The following is a 22,827-nucleotide window of genomic DNA, read 5'->3' on the forward strand; positions in this document are numbered from 1 at the left end:
TAAAACGTACATGGTCCAAATAACGCATCGGTAGTTACGTATTTTTGCGATACAGAGAGTGCGATGTCGAGCCATTATAAAAATACAATGATCAGTTACAATCATCATTATAGTTATAATAATTCGTTTGATCTAAATTCTTCTGCGAAAACAGCTTCATGTTTTATTTTAATTTTTGTAATTAAAATTTCACGTGTGTATACAAACAGCCAATCCTAGAGATACAATATGTAACTACATGTAATGTATAAATTGTTACTCATATTAATAAATGATAGAAGCACCACCGAACATGTTCATGTATGTTAATAACATACTCTATTTCTCTTTATTTATTTATCAGTTAAGTATATATGCAAGTTTCATACGTGCCAAAAATTATAATAAATTAAATATTACAAATTCTCAAATGTTGAAATTCGATCGCGTTACGTTTTATTCTGTTTAAAGTCAAGATAATTTATTTTTATGGAAGAAATCTCTCTCGTTATTATTTCAACGGAAAAAAGGCGCTGACAAAATTAAAAAAAAAAAATAAAAATAAATAGGAGAGAGTATATTTGAAAGGAGCATCGATTAAATTCGAAAAAAATATATGTACCAGCTTTTTGGGAATATATCCGAAAAAAAAACTATTAATCTAGCGCGCAGCGCTCATATGTCAATGTAACGACGTAACGCCGGCACACCGGCGATGCGTTACGCGCGTATGGCCGGACAGGTTGAGAGCAAAGCTGGCTATCGTGTCGCCATACGAGCAGGTGTACTTCTGCCTCGAATTTCCCTGGAATTTAACATCGCGACACATGGTCGCGGTATGCAAGAGAAATAGAGGCGCGGATGAGCGCATAAGAGGACGCGCTCGCGTTAGAACATGTCAAAGGCGAAAAAAAGAAGAGGCGCACGTGGGCGAAGGGCGGAAGAAGCGGCGGGGGAGGGCAGGAGAGGGCCAGCGGAGGGTGGCGGGCGGCGGGCGCGGATGGAAAAACGACGCGAGGAGATGCAACGGGAGATTTGCGCGAAGGAACGTGTTTTGCGATCGGACGCGCCGCGCCGCCCGCCGTCGCCGGGATTATTGGAAATGTAATTTCGCATACGATACGAGCGACGAGGAGGAGACGGAATTACGTGTGCACGCGGACGTATTTAATGCCCGGCCTAACTATCGGCTCGAGCGGTCTCGCGTCTCGCGCTGACGCTCCGGCGCCGGGGGCTTAAAGGTGATGGACCGTATTAAATTTGATATATTTTCCGCGCTTTCTGACAAAGCTGATTTACGAAGGATATGCATATAACGGCTCCGGTTGCGCGATACCACGAAGCGCGCTTCTCGCCGGCGCTATAAGCACGGGGAGCATTATAGCGCCGTGCCGCTGCGATACGTAATACTTTTGCTCTATAATCGACTTAGGAAGCGCCCTGAAATCCCAACTAAATATATACCCATAGATGAGGGTGGAGCGCGCGAAGCTTCCGCAAATGTTCGAAACGTGAGATATTTCCACTGGCGGTGAACTTAAAGGGGTGACGTACATTCCAAACGCGCGAAAATTGCGATCGTCGCGGATCGCCAGTGTGAAACGAGAGGAAATTCGCGTGCTTTGAAATAAAAGGCTAATTTTCCAACAAACTGAAAATTAAAAGAAAACAAAGCCGTAATTTAAGCCTATGAATACTTGAGTGCACATCTCAGCGAAACGTCACTCTCATATGCGTGATTTTGACTTGAAACAATCCGCGAACCAGATCCTTCAATTAAGGCTAGCCCGGGGATCAGATCCTCCGAATCCGTAGACATGATCCGTCGGCCAGTTGCGCGAATCAAATTCCTCTACAGCTACTAATGTTGGGGCGAATCATGACTGGATTAACTGCGCCTTAAAGATTTACTGTGCCAAATAGTTTGATAGTTAAAACCTAACGATTAATTAGCGTTAACTCGTTATCGATCTCTAGAGATGCGCTTTTGCTTTTTTTGCCATTTTAAGAACGGGCTCTCGCGAGTTATAACGAGAGAATTACGTAACATTTCCAGAAAATATATGCATCGTCTGTTAGCAGAGATTTTTTTTCCCGGAATAAATGGTCACATCAATTTTTGCTGAACCGTATCTCTATCGATATTTTAATTACCTCGCTATTTAACACGTGGAAGATTAAAAAAGCACGAGTAAGCACAAAGAGGGTGCGAAGCGTTGGAATAAACATCGATAATGGAGCAATATCCAGCAGTTTCGCATGACGGATCACCGGAAGGAAGGCGGGTTGCTCATTACACGTTAAATTTATTTACGCATCCAGCGCGAAATTGCAGCGTTGTCAAATATGCTCGATCAATCAGCGCGCGTCCGCGCAATTATTGATGTCGACGATTAAGGATCGAAATATATATATATATATATATATACACTACTCAGGCTGCGATCATCAGGCTCTCGTCGCGCCCTCTCGCAGCTACGAGCCCCGAAATTATAAATTCCGTCTTAATTGCGAATTCCGCTTGTGCGAGCACTTTTCGTATCTGTAACGGCACGAAGAGATCCTGACTTTAACCCGTTAATTTCGCCGTGCTATCAATTACCGGTTGCTGATTGCGAGCGAGCGAGCGGTGCGGCTTAATAAAACGAGTCTCTGAGATTTAATTCATATCGCGCCGGAAATATAGATCAGTCGTGAATGCGCTCCGCGAATGAACGACCCGCGAAACGAATTACACGCGTCGTACACGTAGCGTTCCGGCAAAGAGAATTGCATTCCGATATCGCGACGAGGAAAACGGGCAGTATCGGGCAGCCAGGGAAAATCGCTTAGGATTCTCAGGAAGCCGGATGTATCTCCCAGTCCCAGTCTCTCTCCTCCCTTCTCCTCGTACTGTCTCGTACCGTCTCTCGTATATGTCGTCTATTCGGAGGTGGACGCGGCTAAGGAATTTCCTCATCGCGACGAAAGCGGTACAGCGGAAACGGTCTGTTGTCTGATTTTTACCGTTTGGCTGCATCGGCGACTTCACGCTACTTCAGCAACTTTTTTCACCCGGAATATCTCGATATCGCTTGCCGTGCGGGAATGTTGCGGGACACACAGCCGGCGCACAAATCAAATGAAATCGATGCGCTCAATTCGCGCGTGCTGCATATTTCGAGTCTGACGTAGTCGCGCCGCGGTTGCATAAAGCGTATCGACTAATTAATATTTCGACCTTACCATGGAATTAGCAATCTAATTGCTCTCATTTCTTTTGTTTCTTTGATTAAGCGACCAACGAGATAATAGATAGTGCGAACGCAATGAATTTTTAAGATATAATAAAATAAAAAACAAAGAGAGAGAGAGAGAGAGAGAGAGAGAGAGAGAGAGAGAGAGAAGATATTTATTTGCGTAAAAGTAGTGACGTCCCATTTATATAATTTATTTAACAACGATTTTATATATATATATATATATATATATATATATAGAGCACGTTACCTAAAAAAATAAATTTTTATTTTAAATTGGATTTTATCAGAAGTATGCGATTTTTTTAATAAAAACATGATGCGTTTATGCTTATGCAGATATGATATTGCAGTTATGATATTTTTAATATGTTTAATATGTTTGCGATGTATCATGTTCTGTCACGCGGAGATTCTATTAATAACTTTTTTTTTGTATTGTTATCACCAGTAGTATAGATGTATAAATTGTTGGTAAATAGAAATATATTAGTGTCATTGTCAAATCATATAACTTTTTTTTCCTAGTAACGACAGCAATGCAAACCAAAATTGAATTCTGTTTTTAATCGTTTGCCACATATATAAAACTGAAACAAAAGCAATCAAACTTTTTTGCAAATGGTATCACAAAATATATCGTTTTGCAATACGTTCGATTAATTACAATGTTTCCAAACCAGGCGTACATGAAAAATTACAATTCCATAAAATTTTTACTTCTCATGTAATATATATATATATATATATATATATATATATATATAGAGAGAGAGAGAGAGAGAGAGAGAGAGAGAAATACTAGTAAATGTGAAATGTTGCAATTATAAAATTTTTAATTACTAAAAGAACAATCATTTTATTTAAGATCATGTGTTTTAAAAACAAGATATATTTTAGATAAATGTTTATATTTTTTTTGGTACCTTTTAATGAGAAAGTACAAAATATTCATACAATTAATTATCTATATGGTAAGTTGATCTATTAATTGTCGTTTTGGTATGTGCTTTTATTTATGGAAAGCAATGCGGAATCGCAATGGTTTCTGCAATAATATCACAAAATGATCAGTCGAAGGAAATCAAACAAACGTGAAAAAACCATTATTAAAATTCCAATAAAAAAAAAAAAAAAAGAATCAGTGCCAGATGTGAATGTAAATAGCGAAGCCCGCGAGATTGAAAAACACTCGAACTTTATGAGAGTATAATAAATGAAGTCGGTGAAAAACAGAGGAGCGAATTGCGCATAAAGATGTGCATGCAAATTTCGTATCGGCAACCAGCCTGAAATGGTTAATGTCCGGTGAAACGAGATCGTACGCTGACTGAACATAATCGCTGAACAAATATTGTCTATATCGTGGCAAATGTATCCAACGTTCATAAAAAAGTAATCGTGCAAGGGGATAGATCCTACCGTATAAATAGCTAATTTAGAGCGAACGGAAACATTATACAAGAGCAGCTAACGATACTTTACGGTTATCCGATGCTTCGTGTAATCGCGTTCGGCGTCTCGTAAAATAACGCGCTCGCGATGGATAAAACAAGGGTCGCTTAACATTATCCATGTTGTGACACTGCAAAATTTTAGCGATAAAATGATTCAATGTTGACCAAATCCAGTTCGCCTCTGTGGCCTCGTTATATTTAAAATGCGATCCACAACTGGCGAGCTGTATTTTTGCTCTCTCTCTCTCTCTCTCTCTCTCTCTCTCTCTCTCTCTCTCTCTCTCTCTCTCTCTCTCTCTCTCTCTCTCTCTCTCTCTCTCTCTCTCTCTCTCTCTCTCTCTCTCCCTCTCTGCTTCCTTCCCCCTCTCTCTCTCTCTCTCTCTCTCACGCATTTTTATGCTACACCCGTTTACCGACATTCTTACACGCGAAAAAAATACTGTTGTCGCACTGATTTACGTCACCAGCACGGTGCAGCCACCGGTCAGCTCAGCGCTCTTCGTCAATTTCGTATGAGCGAGACGAGTTAAAAGTTGCGCAGTTACCGCCGATAAATGCGATATACTGCTAGCGGGAATTAAATCTAAACGGCAGAACTTTTGTACAAGTTCCTCCGCTAATAGCTGCAATTCCTTCCGAAGAAATTGCACTTTCCGAGATTGCTTCCAAGTTTTAAATCAGAAGAAAATTTTCCTTATCTTGTCTCTCGCGAGAGCACCGCGTAAAAAGTAAATGCCTAAATACGTGAGCTCGTTTGCCACTATCTCCATTATTCTCCGTAGATTACCGTAGATATCTCACCGAGGTCTAATTTATTACATAAAAGAAAATGTTACATGTGAGATTTTTCGCGGAGGGCTCGCGGATTATTAGACCGACAAAGACACTTCTCCGAGAAATGTTGCAATTTTCATCTAAGGATGTAAAATAAAAGGTACAATAATATTTCACGTATAAATTCTAAACGATCCGGCAAACATTCGTTCCGTTGGCTTTTTTCGTTCGCTCAGACACGCGACGGGAGTTCTTTATATCGTTAGATCCGCGGATACGGGACAGATCTGTCACACCTCGCGATAGAATGCAACGTGCCCGCGACACGCTGCATAAAACATCAGTTTGTTTACTCGGATACTGCGCGCGGTGATCGTGCACGGCTAAAAATGCCGCTCGTCGCTCTTATTTTCATGTGTCATTCGTGGCGCGCTGTTTTCCATTGCGCATTTAAGTCACCGTCGTTATCCGTACTTGTCTCGCGAGCGCGCGAGCGCGGCTCTTTCCACCCCGTTCTGAAATTAATAATGTCTCTCTCTCTCTCTCTGGTCTGTCTCCGTTTCGGAAACGGCGCCGCAACAGACTCCGGCGGCTGGGTGTAGCCGTCACCTTTTTCCATCACGCTCTATTATGAGCGCTTCGCGCGAACGCGCTCGCTGGCTCGCTCGCTCGCCCCGTAGAGGATGGAGCGATTCTGCGGATGGTAGATGAAGATTGGTAGTGGTGGTGGCGGCGGCGGTGGATGGGCACGCGCTTATACGGCGAACATCAGTCAGCATCACTTGTCATCGTTTGAGCGATGGGGAACGGCGCGAGAGACGGCTCGCAGTCTATAGAGTAGCGGGAGCTATGCGAGACGGGCGGTAAAGCGGAAACGCCTCTCACGAACGTCTTCGTTCCAGGACCGATCGTCTCCTTAACCGCCTCTTCCTTTTATCTCTTTCTCTGTTTCTCTATTTGTCTCTTTCTCCCTCCCTCTCCTCCTCTCTCTCTCTCTCTCTCTCTCACACCCTTTCTCGAAACGTTGTAAATTCATTCGGCGAGCAAGTACGAGGGAGGCGAGAGCCGCACGAGAACCTGGGAGATGGAACCCAAAGGGAAACGAGATATGCGAGGGAATTCGCTGAGTAATTTGCCGCATTAATAATAACCAGGCGGTTCCTCGCGGATATAGCACTTAATCCAGAAGCCGGCGCGCCGGGATAGATGACGAGGAAGTGTAGCGGCGACGGTGGTGGCGGTGGCGGTGGTGGCGATGGCGATGGCGATGGCGATGGCGTTGGCGATGGCGGCGGGGCGGAATAGAGTCGCCGGGCGAAACGAGACTCGGGTGTATAATCCATGACGAATGACGTTGCAAAATAAAATCCCGGTTGTAGTCTACGCCCTCGCCGCTGACGTCGCCGCGTCACCCCACGATGCTGCGTGCACCTACTTATTCGATGTTCCATTATGCCGTACGACCGGGGAAGAGTATATTTTGTTGACCTGGATGCTACACAATGTGATTCCGTAACGTACTGGCATTCCCCTCCGTCGTCTGTCGCTATATCTGTTACGGAGGCCAGGGGATGATTAAGTGGAAGGTGGCTCAGTCGCACAAGACCGCCATTATTCCGAGAATCACTTTATTCCAATTATTTCCAATCTGCCGACGATAGCTTGCGCTTTATGCGCCAACCAACTAACAAACCAATCTGGAGACCGAGCAGGTTGGACTCGGTGGCTCGATATTTCCTAGGAGAACGGAAAAGCTTAGATCGCGACCGAAAGGAAGAAAGAAAGAAAGAGAAGACAGGCGGTAAAATTATCAGGGATGGTGAAACTTTTTCAATACTTTACCGGGGTGGCTGTCATCAGAAAGAAAGGTAACGCGCAACGTTTCGAGAATGAAGAAGAGACGCGAAGTGGAGGGTGAGGTATGCATACTGGAAAGTACCGGGGCGAATTGGACGTAGGCGAGACGACTCGCTGAAATTTCCAAGACGCGTTCCTTCCGCAGTTAATCGGATCTATGCGGTGGCAAACAACGTGGCTGCGCGCGCGTGACCTATGATAGAAACGTGTATATAACCCAGTTTCCAGCGCGAGAGGTTCGAGCTACCACCATCGTGGATCTCGGGTCGCGTTATGGAAATGACGAGACTGACGAAACTGGCGAGAGAGCTTCATGAAGAAATGGATGATAGTAAACAGATGAATGACTACGGGCAACGTAAACCCGCGGGTTAACGCTGAGAAATGCACAGGGAATGACAGCATACAGGACAGGGCGCGTTTGCGCGACTTTTAATGTTCTCTACGCTGGAAAGAGCATAAGGAAGACGGATGTGGACGACGTCGCGGCCACGGTCAATTTTTCACATCGGAAGTCGCGGTGGCGTCCGAGGATAAAGGCGCGCCCGAAACATGCACTTCAGACGTGAAAGAAAAAAAAAAGAAAAGAAGAAAGGAGCGATAAACATTACGACGCGCGACGCGCGCTTTTCATAAATAATGCCGCGCTGTTTGAGACGCGAAATGGATATCGCGGGGAATATACGAGCGAGTATATCGAATCGTATTTCCTCGCGTTAACGGGTACTCGCGCTATATCCGGCATAAATCTATTCCTTTTCGATCATTGCGCGGCCGTGGGCGGCAAAGAGGAAAGAGGGGGGCGGGGGAGGTTAAAGTTTCTTCTGTAACGCGGCGTCGGTAGTCGCTTAACGTATCATAAAGATAAAATAGCTTTCGATGGTGATAAACGAGCGTACGAATATCTCGATATACCGCGCGCTGCACAACTCCAGCCGATCTATCTACTGTTCCGCCGCAACATCGTTTTTGTTCCTAGACTGGTTTCATTGGCGTTTTTAGTTACGCGTTCGCCGCGAGAGATTCCCCTCAAGTCGAGAGGATCTTTTGTCAAACGTCACTTTTCATCGAAACCTGATTTACACAGTGAAGTCCAATCTAAATCGCGAAAGAAATATGCGAGTAATAAGTGCTAGCGGAGACAGTCGACGGCCGGGAAGAAGGGTTTGATTCGACAAAACGAAAGAATCTTACGATCCTCGCGCGGCGCTACGTCCCGCTCTCGTCCCGTTTTACGGTCGGTGAAAAACAATTCTAGTCCTAGTATAAAATGACGACCGGTTCCCAAAGTATAGAGAACGTGAGTGGCTCTACGACCGTATTCGGTGGAGAATTCGATGGATGATTCTTCTCGCGTTATGGGATAAAATAGAGTTACGGTCAATCATGCGGCACATGTGCAGGCGAATGACATTTTCATGAGGTTTCTCGATATTCGTTGAATTCACTTGTGATATTATTAGAATTCCGTAAGAATATTTGATATTCTGAGAAACTGTATGTAAAAAAAATATTTTTAAAATATTAAACAAAGAACATAGTAAAAAAATTAGTCTCATCATCATTAGTTAACTCCAATCATCATCCATCGTCTTTGTTTAATTGTGATGTAAAAATAGAAAATTATTAATAATTATTAATGTCGCGCATAGGTTTATTATTTAATTTAATTAACTTTTGATTTGTACATACATTATAATGTTATTAAAATTTTTTCATAATCAACTTTGAAGGATGTGCGATTATTTCTCAGTTATTTGCTCAAAAACAAAACGAATGCACGGATAGCGTTAAAACATAAATAGATAAATCACTAAAAAAATCAAAACCATCCAAAACCATCGATGTATATTACACGTTCTGTTACGTATCAATGAAGAATCCTCGATGATTTATAACGAGTAAACAATCTCAATCGGATTTGCGCAGCCGCGCGAGTTTGTTTGATCTCATCAAATCACACGTCGCCACATACGAATGTAAAGCCGGCCGCTTCACCTGCATACATACATACATACACCCCCCCCCCCCACACACACACACACACATACACACGCATACACACAGGCGCGATATGCGTTACGACGTACATATATTTTTCTTCTTTTTTTTTCACGGTCGCTCATCCGCTCGAGATCGCAAACTCATGCGTAAACACGCGGCTTCTTGACGGATGCGAAAGTCATTCGGCCGAAAAGTCATACGCGTCCGTACGAGTTTTTCAAACGACACGATTTCCTCTGATTCCCCGACGAGTTTGCTTTTGATTCTTTTTTTCCTCGGGGTCTGTCCTACACTCAGGTATCGTCCGCTTCCATTAAGCGCTGCTTTGATCCACGGTTAATTAAAGCGCAGTTCATGCTCGATGTAACGACGAAGCCTCCTAAGGCCCTCTTCTTCGTTCTCTTTCTCTCTCTTCTTCTCCTCCCGATCATTTCGTTCTCAATGTGCGAGAATCAAAGCCACCTGAAGAAGATACCGGGGAACCGCTGCGAGCGGAGTGTGACTGCGAGTAGGATCTCCCTCTGGATGGCTAGGACGGAATAACGTCACGGCGACGAGATACTTCGTCGCGTGTTTTCGCTCCAAGGCTTGGAGATGTGAAAGCAAGAAGGAGGAGGAGGAAGAGGAGGAGATGGGGGATACCGCGATTTATGCCGTGCTCTGCCGGCGAAGCGTGGCGTCGGTCGGAGGCCATTGAGGAAAGCTCTCGAGGTGATCGAAGCTCGTTGTAGCGACGATATATCCTCACCACCACGATGCCATCGCCCCTTTCCCCCGACCCGCGCCGTCGCCGAAATACGATCGTTACGATCCCGAATCGAGGGTGAAGAGCGACTTCGGCTCTCTCTACCCTCCGCGCGCACTGCGGGATGTGTCGATCGTCGGGGTGGTCGTCGTGAGGGTGTGTGCGGGTGTGCCGTGTGTACACGTGCGACGAATGTGTGCGACACGAGCGCCTGCATCGGCGGAGTCAGGAGTATCGGATCGCCTGTCGCACACCCAGGGAGGCTCTTCTTGCGGAATTACGTGATTTCGCGAATCTCACTATCGCCAAATCGATTGCGGATATAAGATACTGGAGGTCGAAATGGAATCAATTTAGGATACGGTGCGGCTTCGCCGGCTATCACTTGCGCGAGGCACTGCGGCTAACTGAAATTTCGAAAGATCGAGAGGGATCTTAGCTTCTTTCTCTCTATCGCAAAGGTTTTCTAATTTTCCAGTCGCAACCGGGAGATTGGCATGCTCAAGATGTACCGATAGCTTAAGCTTTATCGACATTTTCTCCCGCCCGCTAAGTGAAGTTACACGTGTATATCTTCTTCAATTTGCTTCCCAATAATTCGACTGTATTGATTGTGCTTATGTCAGAGCATACTGAAAATTAATGAAACTTAATGAGTTTCGTATCTTTACGAGTGCTTATTTTTTTTAATTCAGAATAACAATTATACATATTTTTGAAATGTTGAATTACCACGTGATTAATATATAAATGTGTATAATATATAAATATGTATACGTATTTGTTCGATACATTTGTCAATTTAATTTTATGTTAAATTTAGCATCTCCGTAAGATCCTACAGGCAATGTTGTACCAAAGTTACAAACTTACTTCTCATCTTATTCGCATGGTAGATTCAAAACTGAGTTATTACTCCTGGCTTGAAGGCATACACTAAAATTTAAAGGACTTTCGCGCTTGCAGAAGTTTTGAATCATTAGGTTTTAATACAGTAACATGTTAGAACGAAATTATCAAGCAAGCTGTGCTAAAATTATTATATACATCATACAGTTACATTTGAAATATTCAAAGAAAATACTTCTGATAAATTATATTATCAACTATAAGTAACGTATATAATTTTGATTGATGGGAATATGTTTTTAGTACAAAAATAATAATGAAAAATGATAGGCATTATAAAATCTCCATGTTCCTAGAAAAAATTAATTTCTATTTCTATATTTTAATAATAAGTGCACAATTTTCGTAACATTGTATATTTAGTTGTATAATATCTATCTTTTTATACGGCGCAACTTGTCTGTTAACCTATAAAAAGAAATTATTTAAAATTATTGTAAAATTATATATAAAAAAATCTGAATACAATGAATCCGTCCGATTAGGATAAATTACAATTGAGATAAAAAATCTCCAAGTTTTACCATTGCTTTTACGTTTAGTTACTAATCTACTTTACATTACATTTATCTAGCTTACGTATTATACTTAATCTTACAAATAAATTTGGCAGATTGGGAAAGAGCAGAGAAAATGACTTCGTTCAATTCATCGATCTCTTGTTGCTGATAATCTGTTTCGGTGCAAGCGATTGTGTGGCAATGACGTTACGCTAAAATCGACATAATTAAACCAACGTATCGTAATGTCGGGAACATGTTGCTCAACATCGCGCTTGATTCATCTATGATGAAAATCCGATCTTACGATTCTTCCTATGTTCCTTAATTTCAATCATTTAAGCCAGCTTAACGTCGATAGACTACTACCTAGCCGCCAGATTGCGTGTTGAACATTGCGTAATCGGCTCCATCAGATCCTGTTAATTAGCGGAGAAATAGAATGATCATCTAGCGCCTATTTAATGCAGCCTGACTGTGTACAGTATTAATGCGTCTGTTGCATTTCGGATCTAAGCCGGAGAATCGTATTATGTAAGCCAGAATCAACGTTAATTATGACATCGCAATGAGATTCCCGTTGCTAATTGCACGAGCATGAAGCCTCTGAAGATAAGCTTAGTGGGCATCTTTCTGTTTAATCAGGTCTATAACAGATGTTGACCTGAAAATGGCAGGCACGTCTAATTACGACTAATTTAATCGTCATGCTGTAATCCTAAGTGGCTGGTCGATCGCATATCACATGCTCTTTACAAGGCTAGGGCATTTTTTTTATCGCAATAAAATAGTAGGTACATTTTTTTAAATTATAGATGGAATTTTTAATCAACTTTTATCGCATTCTAAAATATCTTTTTTGTCGATTTTATATAAATTTTTTAATTTTGAGTTTTATGTCTGGTTAAATTTTTATACGTATAGTCATTAGTGATTCGATTGAAACTCTGTACGTTTATCTCGCTTTAATAAAATAAAATAAATTTTTTTTGCGCAATTAATACAGATAGTACAAATATTCGAAAGAATTAAAATAATTTGAATTCAAGTAATATGCAAAAATATCTTTTAATGATTCGTACGTAACGATTTGAATAATATTCTATATGAAACTTTGTCAATTTCATTTTGCAAATAAATAGAACTATATTTTTGAACGGCAAAATCCTTGCTTACAAATCAATGATAAATACACTAGCACAAGTTCGACGTGTCGAAATATCTTAATGATGCAACAAAGTTTCTCTAGCTACCGTTATGGAAAGCGGAAAGTTACGAAATACCATAAGGTATCCGAAGGATATATACTGGTTAGTTTTCAATTATAATTTACAGGGAATTGCAGATGGAACTAACGATCAGAGCAAGTAATAGAACGCGAGAGCGGCGATCTTCAGTGTTCATTAGATGATAGTAACCGCAAAGTAGCAACGTTAATAGTTACAAGTTAAGGTCGTTCTCGGTATAAATGGGCGAGTTTCGCTAAAGCGTCCGGACGACGAGCGATAAGCACCCTGAACGGTGCCCAGACGGGAGAGTGTTAAGTTCGCTCGTAAATTCGAGTGCGGCCCAGGTTTTTTCGACGTTTCAAGCGCCGCCTTCTAGCGGTCTAACTAGCGGAGATTCGTTTCAATTACGGACGAGCGCCATCCGATACCTCTGGGAGATATAGGTCGGTCGACGAGTTCTCGCTCCGCGTATGTATGTTGTACGTGCCCCGAAAATCGTGGAGATCGGCCCGGCCGATGGAGACCACTGAATGAGCACCGGAGCGGAGATTTTTACCCCTCGAGCGTGGGGGAGGGGGAGGGAGGTAAACTTTCGGAATGCCACGTACGTGCAATGTGCGGTTCGTGTCCGTACGGCACGGCACTGAGGAGAGATCTTTCGGAATTTGTCAGGGGAAAAGTGGACGCGCACAATCGCGCGGGTGGGAGCGTATGGATGGTCGACGGGTATCTACAAGCATGTGCAAATTTACATAGAGGTCCCGGAGGAAGACTTATTACGTTTCTTCCCTCTCCCGCGCGCGCGCGCGCGCGACATGAATGCGGGACGTGTGCGCGGAATGTGAACGCGAGCGTGTGCAAGCGTGCATGAGAACAGCACACATTCGGTACACCGAACAATTATGAATAAAGAGGGGATAGTGTGGGAAAAACGAGAAAGGAAGGATGAAAGCAGCCGCGAAAGATGATACGATGAAGAATGGAGATATCTACGAAAGGAATATATACGAAAGGGGAAAACGAGAAAAAAATAGCATACATAAATCGCCATTAAAAAAGGTTTTTTATGTGTCTGTATATTTAATTTCTGTCTTGTTTCTGTTGATAATCTGATTTAAAATGCAAAAATCAGATGTAATTTACATACATATATCATTATTAATTTTTTTCACGTCTTCGAAAAACATTTGAGCAATATCTTTAATATAATATCCTTTTCGTTCGATAGTTCCATTTACTGTAGCCTAATTGAAATTCCTCCGTATGCGGGAACGATAATCGTAGGAAACATCACCGCGAAAATTAGAACATCACAAATGCAATTAGTAATCATCACTGAAACATCCCGGATAAACATAATGAACACGGGAACAACAATGATAATTCTGGCCCGAACACCTGCGATCGTAATGGTTCATATATCATGACGGTAGGAATTATAATTCGAATTCCCGCCTCGAGGATCGTCTATTTTGCAATCAATATCAATTCATTCCATTAAACAGCGTGTATGTCGAAGCTGTCTGTAACACGCGGCGACCCGATGAATTACAAATGTAACACGCCGGCAAAGTGCCGTGTTAAATTTCCATAGGCAGGTACTTAGCCCAAGCGTGTCGGGTCGCCGTCCTGCAGCTGCCAGCTCGTTCGACTTTGCTATTTCGTTATCGGGACGTGGCTACGTGCCTCTCGGTGCGCGATCATGTTGAAACGCGCACTCCGATTTACGATCACGAAAAGAACGGGATCACGAAAACGTTCCACGCCATTTTCTACGTGGATCAGAGACGGCGCTTTAAACTGCGGCGTTTGAGCGCGCCCGGGGATAATTTCGGAGCGAATCAATTTGACGATATCAGCGATAATGTTGGGACGAGTCAATTTTTATTGAGCGCCACTTACGTTCGTATCATTTAACGGCGAGAAAGAAAAAGATCGTGCGATGGTTCCATCTCGAGTTGCGCGCTCGCGTAAGCATTGGCACGTTTGCTTTCTAGACAATTTAATATCGGGGCGGTTTTCAGAGCTAGGTGAAATTGCGATAGCAACTCTCCGAAAATAATAGAAATTTTTAAGATCGAGATATCCTATTCTTTGCACGCAGCTGTATTCTCATAAAAAAAAAAAGTATAACACATACCTTATTTGAAAAAATAATCGCTGCGAAGTAAGGCAAAAATATTATGCAGGGAAATATTCAAATTCCATTACATCCCAGTTTACAATAGTGGTTAGGTAAAATTGCATATTACATGTAAACGTGACGACAATTAATATGCGACAGGTGATGTAAGGGTTGATTTACGGGACACTTTAATAACACCGTTACAAGAAAATATGTAGGTTACTTTCTATAGTATGTTTTGATCAGATATGCTATTTAAAGTTTCTTTTTTTTTGCAAGGAAAGACACGTAACAAATGTTAGCTTATGTACTTTATAAATATTATTAAAAATGTTATGAAAAATATTATAAATATAGTTACTAAAGTTTAATAAAATTTAAAATACAAAATATATGTATTCTTAACACTCCGAAATTGTAAGTATCTTTTTAATGCGCGTTTCTAACATATTTTTTTATGTAAATTGTTTAAAATTTTAGAGATAAATATTTTAAATTAGGTTAACATTCATATTTAAGTAAGTATATATTTCTTTGATAAATCATTATTCTCTTTAAATTTTCTATTTTCATTATTGATCTGTATAAAGAATTAAAAATTGAATAATGCAATTTAGTAGACTATCCTATGCGTTTAAACGGAAGACTTTATAAGCAAGCAGTCTCTAACGACAATAGCTTCCACGTGTACTGTCCGTATAGTAAGTAGAGTCTATTGTAACAACAACCCAAGAGCTATTCTCGCATATCATGGTATTAAGTCCTATTCAAACTACTAAGACGTCATACATTGCCAACTCTCACAGCTCTTAACATCAAATACAATACTAAATATTATCTCGTTAAATGGTTAGTGGTTTCTCCGTGTAATATTCAATTAAAATAACAATAAATACAAATGTAAAATTATAATTATCAAATTTCAAAGTATTATTCATTAGTCAATCCCATAAAAAAAAGCATCAAAATTATACCATTGAGTTGAATAAATAAAAATACGTAGCTATGCACCCGATGGAGCCATTCGCTTTTGACTTTTGATATTTCTTCCTTATCATTTCTCGTAGCAACACACATTTGATTCGTACATTGCGCGTATTTGAAGTACATTTCTCAACTTCAAATCTGATTGAACTTGCTCGGCTAAAATGGAGAAACCGTGAGACACGTAGCGCGTAAACGCGTCTCTCTGCAGCTGCGAATGGAGTTTCTCGTTAAACCGTATGAAGTACCGCGTTTCAACTAAGGTAAGGTTTCTCAGGTCGACTTCTTCTCCTAGATATGGGCAAACATTTGCTTTCCGTAGTATCAATCCGCGGGAACGCGGGAACGCGCTGGTGGGAGAATCGTTGTGCGGGAAGTATCTGCAGGGTCGTTCTGAAGCGGATCGTAAGCGACGTAAAGAGGGCATAAAGCACCCCGGCTCCATTACTCTGCCTTAGTAAATCGGTACCAACGCTGAAGATCGCGCGCGTGACCCAATTCCGGGCCGTTCCTGTGTTATACCTAATACCGTATTTTATCAAAGATAATGCGCGCCCCTACTGTTGAATAGACACCCGTATTGTCATCCGAGGCCGCGCGAAAATGTCCGCTAAAGCGCACGAAAACGGCTTATAAATTGTTTCCTGGTTATTGCGGGGGATCGCGAAAGTTTTGAAAAATGGATTCTCGATAAACGAAGGCTATTTGTTGCCTTAAACAAGCGTATTACACGTATTAATGGCACGTCGCGTCCAGTTATTGATGAAAATATACTTCACCTATCGTTTCTTTTTGCTTTGTGAATTAAAAGGCACACACGATCGCAAAAAAAAAAAAACAATAATTGTTATATCTTTTTTCTATTGTGAATTTTCTGCGTGAATTTTCTATTGTGAATTTTCTCTATTTTATTAGAATAAAACTTTTTACTTTATTCTATTTCTCTTTGACAATTATTTTATAATACTAATATCAAAAACTGGTTTAATAAAAAATAAATAATAATTTAAAACGCATTTAAAAGCAGAAATAACTAAACTTTTCTAATAGTATATTAATTTAAAAATTTAATTAAAAAGCTACAACATTCAAGTTTAAATTCAGTATTAAAATTCTTTGAAGATATTCTTTTAATAATTTTCTTTTTAAGTATGATAATATTGTTAACAAAAAATAATGCTCTAAAAATATCAAAAAATAAATATTGAGACTAAAATAATGGGAATGAAATAATATGAATGCTTTTATTAAAAAAGTTGTAAGTGAATAAAAATGTGAATAAAAAAAAAAAATATGCATTGTTTGTGAGAACAAATTCATTTTGATATAATAAAATATCTCTTTTCTTATTTCGTAATATGTAGCGCGAAAATAATAAATATATTACGTATACGTATACGCGAATTGTAAATTATAATTTTATATACGTCTATATCGCTACGTTATGAATACTTATTATCACATCGATGAGAAAAGATGCTTTGTAAAGCGAAAGATTATTCATGAGAAACATAGGATGAACTTTTGCTTTTCTTGTTCCCATTTCTACTAAAGGCATGCAATTTCCTTCATATTTATATATTATCATACGTTAATAGAATTAACATACTGTACGATTGAGTCATGCATCAAATTAATTCATTTTGCCTTTAACGCTATTGATGGCAACCGGACGGGAAGATCAATTGTAGTTCCCGTTTCGTAATACAATTAAAGATTCATGGTGAATGGAAACTAATGGCATTGTTCGAATATCGAAGTTTCTAAGAAGAATCAAAGGATGTTTTCATCAAAGCGATATACGCAAATCGATCGGTTTGAGATTTCGTTGAACGAGCGTTCTTCAACGGTTTATCCATATCGCGTATATCAATATGACAGCCCGGAAAGGCATCCGTCGTTGCGCAAATATCTAATTTGGGAAGATGAGGAAGTACGCCGTCGCAATATTAATAACGAGCGGGTGAGAGAGAGTGTCGAGTTATGACGATCGCGTTGTTGCTTCCAGGTGTGCGAGGCGAAGTAGGCGAGGAGAGTCTTCGTCAGCAATGACAGCGATCATGTATACAGCGGTTGTACAACAGCCGTCAGCCAGGCAGCCAGCAAGGCAAGACGGGGCTAAGGGTGGGATATCAGCGAGCGACGAAACAAAGTTTATTTTTAATCAGCCACGGCAACCCCAGAGTCGCGCTACGCCGGCGAATAGCACCACGAGTACCGCAGCAGTCAGCCGCGCCGACACAGGTTCGACGGTGCCACCGCAGAGCTCTCCGGCTCTCAACATCAGTTCAACGAACACAGACAGAAGCGAAGCTTGCGCGACCCACGCGGTGAAGGGATCCGCGGGGAAAGGGGACAAATAGAGAAGCAAAGCGAAACGGGAGATGAGACGAGACGGAGAAACGAAGACGGGGGTCGGGAGGGGGGGGTGAATTCTACGAGGAGGATAGTTTAGTCGACGATGGTGATTGTTACGGCGACGACGTTTCAGTTAGCTGAAACGTCGTTTCCTTTGTCGCGTCTGTGTGAGGAAGGAACTTGTCCTCGATGAGGTGTACAGACGTGCACGCGTACATCAGCGGACGTCGCCGCGCGTAACCGCCGCCACGTAGCGCACATACAAACAGCGCCGTAACACGTGCGCGGCCGGCACTACACACGACCGAGGAGGATACACAAACACCCGGGTTTCCCAGAGCTTCCCCCGGTGTGGTGTGCACGGAGGGTATCTCACGAAGGGTGGTTGTATGTATCTGCTTGTGCAGTATTCGCCATGCAAACTTCGAGCTCTCGCACGGACTCGCGCCCGTACTCCTTCTAAGACTTCGCCTACAATCGGAGAGAGAAGAGCGAAGAGATCTCGATTCGGGTTAATTGTGGGCTTCGTCTATAGACTCGGCGTGCTCGGGCAATGAATTTTAGGAGGCAGGCGCGCGCGCGCGCGCGCGCGCGCGTGGTATCGCCCCATCGCACCCCCGCGATGCCGAGGAGGCGAGAGGTCGGCGGGGTGAGCACCGACAAGCGGATATATTTATGCGCGCTCGTGGAAATTCTTCGATCTGATTGCGCGAGCGCAATTGCCAGGGGAATGAAAACGTCTGCATTTAGCGAGGTACTGTTTTCAACGCGCTGCAAATAAGACCGCGATTGTTTATGGCAGCGGTATATTGTACATTACATTTGATAAAAGCAAGTGTATTCAAGTAATTAAAAGAGCACAACGTTGAAAAGCAAATATTTAAAGTTTTTATAAATAAGTAGTGCTTGGAGATAGTATTGTGAAGAAATGTGAGCAAATAAAGTTCCAGTGTTTCATTAAAAAAATATATATGTCTCAAAGATATTTTTTTAAACGTTTTTAAAATATTGTGATGATCTTTAGAATTTTTTCATAAGACTCTCTAAGATATTTTTCGTATTTCCTGTATTCAGATTATGAATTAATTTATTGTTGAATTAATAACAAAATAAAATTAATTTTATCTTGAAGAAATCTTGAAGAAAACTATGCCATTTTTAATAATGCTGATGAATTATTTGTAATCTGGTCTTATCTTTTTATTTGCGAAGACAAATTTACAGTGCAAATGTCTTTCATCTCTGCCAAATTTTATACTGTGTTAAATAAAATATTTGTTAATTTATATTTATATTCGTTCGCAAGACGTGCAAGACTGCGTTTATATTTTAATCCTGTAGATTGTGAAAAAAGATAGTTATAAATTTATGTTAAAAAATAATCGATAATATATAAAAGAATAAAAATATATAAGGTATTGTTTCCAACTTGTTAATAGAAAGACAATAGTTCACGCAACAATTTATTATGTTTGATAAAAGCAAGTATTTACATTAAACTAAAATATAATGCCCAAAAACAATAATGTAGATAACTTGTAAAAGATCTTAAAATTAAGATATCTAGAGAATTAAAATCTAACTTAACAAAAATATTTCTTTCTATTTATCTTATTTCTATCTTAAGTTATGTTGAGATAACTTTAACTTCATATTGGAAACGTTGTAACTTCTTTGGGGATTGGCAAACTATCAATAGTAAATCGAGCTTTTATTTCATCTATCCATTTACAAAAACGGATTTTTGGCGCAAAAGATAAAATATTCTCAAAAAAATTATCCTGTCTACGTCATATTTTATACACGAATCTCGCAAATAAAATTACCCATTAACGCATTTTACGCATTCATTTCACAAATTTCTTCGGGTCCTATATCAATTTAAAATTAAACATTTAAAAACAAAGTATCAATAAAAATGCCTATATAAAAACTGTGTTTACTCTGCTTCTGTTACTCAAATTAAAACTTAACGTCTATGATTATCGTCATAAATTATTAATCCTACAACTTTCAAAGAGCGCACTTCGTCCAAGAATATCGACAGTATTAATTTTCGCGCGGAATATTAGCACGTCTGACATCGATCCCTACGATTTGGCTCGATTTAGCGTACCAGGCGGGACTCGGCAGGCGAATCCGCTCGCAATGAGAAATAAGAAGGATCGTGGTTCCGCGGCGATGGCTTCCGTGCAGTTTCACGCCGATACGCATTACTTCGCGAAGATTTGTAAGCGGTCGCGAGCGTGCCAAATGTTGTGGTGTGCGCGCGGCGGGGAGGAAGCGAAAGCGGAAGGAAGAGAGGAGAAGACATTCTACTCCGGGGTGGGATAGGTAGGAGTTAATACGAGCGATTTCTGTGTTCAGGATGAAGGAACAAGCTGCGCGTATATAACCGGCTTAGACGCAGGGAATCATCCATGGTTTATCGTTTAATAAAGAGGAGGCGGGCGGTGGGAGGATGAAAAAAACGCAACGTTCGTGCCGCCCTTCCGACGCGTCGGTTTCTCCCTTATCTCCTCCGATAAATCGGTCTCGGTACGGGACCCTTCTCCAGATTATATGCCCGACGACGTCATATACCTGCAGATAGCTTTAACACAAGGATCCGGCGGATGTCGGAGATCGGTAAAACGGTGTCATCCAGTTTAAACATTTTCACGAAGGAAGAGCGTTAAAGCAGCGACGAGGACAGAACATTGAAAGGATACCGAGGAGCCACGATCAGGAGAACGATCCGATCGAGATATCTCTTTGGCACGGTATCATTAAAGAACCTCGATCGAGCAGTGAATCCCTTTATAGAGCAAACCATACGCAGTCGAGCAATAACAATCGGCGTAAATACACGCCTCGTCTACAATCGCGTTCTTCCGTCGTTTCCGCAACAATAGTAATCAGCATGTTATTGCACTCCATGTATGTAGAACGCGAAAAACGAGAATTTAGGAAAAAAAAAAAAAACAAAAAAAAAGGAAACAGTCTTCTTCCGCGCGCACGTTCAGAGCCCTTTGCTCCGAAACTCGCGACATTGATCCACCTACGCGATCGAGCCCGGGAGCGTTTGTTTGGACAATGGACGAATGGACTCGAACCGCATGACGGTTGTGCTCATCCTTAGCGAGAACACGGGGAGATATTCGAGCTCGCATCGAGCGCGTTGTTGGGTATACAAGAGAAGATACGATCTCGCGGAACGCGGGAAAGTCCACGCTCTCTTTCTCTCTCGATATGCGAAAACTTTTCGCACTGCTTTATCCATGCCTCTTCCTTTGTGCGATCTCTAACGGCATAGCTCTCTTTGCGCCAGTGATAGCGGAAGAGAATATATCTTACTCTCTCTCTCTCTCTCTCTCTCTCTCATACATACTATTTCTCTCGCAGCAAGGATCGCAAATCTTTCAGAGGCGGGTTGAAGCACCTATAGACGTATACGTGCAACCGACTTCAAAGTACTATTCCCTTTCCTTCTTCTTCTGCTGTCACTCTACTCTTGGGCAAATCCCTTTTGTTCATTATTCGTCAAATATCAAATTGAGCGTCAGAGCGGTAATCGGACGCAACTAATTGGCTACGCTTCCCTGTTTCGATTCTCCGTGTCATATAAAGCGCATCGCAACGCGATCTCCCAACGGCGGATTTGGCTACGGCGATGCTTTATCCGATTATCTATCTCTCCACCGGTCACGATTCAATCCGGGACGCACGTTAACCCTTGACTGGGCAACGCGCGCATTGCCATTCTCTCCTATCTGTCCGTATATCGAAAAGACAAAACGACGAGAAACAATCCGTGCGTATCGGCGCGTCTTACAAAGTAACGAGCTATACGAGAAGAGAGACGCGATTGTAAAATATATAAACGACGATCTCGCGGTCGGCATAAATGGCATATCACATGTTAAACGCGTCCGCGTTCCTTTTGATTCTGATCACCGTGGCAGTGCTCAAAATGGTTCATTAAGCTGAAAATTAAGGCCGCGCCGTCGACGGCAACGAAAACAGGGAACATGCAGAATTCACGATCCTGACCCGTTCAGAGAGAGAGAAGAAAAAAAAAGAACACAAATCGATGCACTAGAGAGAGAGAAAAAAAAGAGGAAACACTTAAGTAGTCATTTATCGGTTTAATAATATTATTTGTTTCTGCGCCGTCCATACGCGGTCCTTAAACTCTGCCTCCATCGTCTCTTCCTCCAGCCCCTTCTCCCGCTGACTAGTGTGCTATTTATCATGCGACGCCCGTGAGCTCCCCTTTCGTGGTCTCAGGCGTGCCGTGACTATCTCAGAAGCAGATGGAGCATGCCCAGGCAGAGTATTGTCACAAACGTCATCGTGTGCGTGCCGCTTCCGTTCTCTGAGGTTACTGCAACACATGTTAGAAAGAAGTCATCATTTCTCGTCACTCCGTCAAACGACGAGCGCCGCTTCTGGAATTTTAACTATCGGCGCAGTGGTTTTTAAGGCGCGAATAATACTAACAAAAGTATAATCGGAATATTTCCGATATCATAGAAATACATAAAAATTAAATACATAGCGGTTTCATACCAGATATTTGTAGAGCGTACATGGACCAGCGATTTTTAAAAAATATTTTCAAAACTTTCCTGATATCTTTCCGCTGTTTAAAATGTTTATATATTAATGTTAAAAAATATATGCTA

The 22,827-nt window shown here is 41.5% G+C and overlaps 1 protein-coding gene across 2 annotated transcripts in view; it reads right to left on the reverse strand.

The window, feature by feature from the left end:
- Positions 1-550: 550 nt before the first annotated feature.
- LOC105428269 (uncharacterized) overlaps positions 551-22,827 on the reverse strand; it is a 152,330-nt gene continuing 130,053 nt past the window's right edge. For both annotated transcript variants that reach the window (XM_011640481.2, XM_011640482.2), the window contains one exon: positions 551-22,526. Coding sequence is in view for 1 of the 2 variants with exons in the window: in XM_011640482.2 (XP_011638784.2) it covers positions 22,441-22,526 (86 nt within the window). In the remaining variant the exon portion in view is untranslated. The remainder of the gene's footprint in view (positions 22,527-22,827) is intronic.

Source organism: Pogonomyrmex barbatus, unplaced genomic scaffold (genome assembly GCF_055798465.1).
Source record: "Pogonomyrmex barbatus isolate J1 unplaced genomic scaffold, ASM5579846v1 scaffold12, whole genome shotgun sequence".
Taxonomy (NCBI): domain Eukaryota; kingdom Metazoa; phylum Arthropoda; class Insecta; order Hymenoptera; family Formicidae; genus Pogonomyrmex; species Pogonomyrmex barbatus.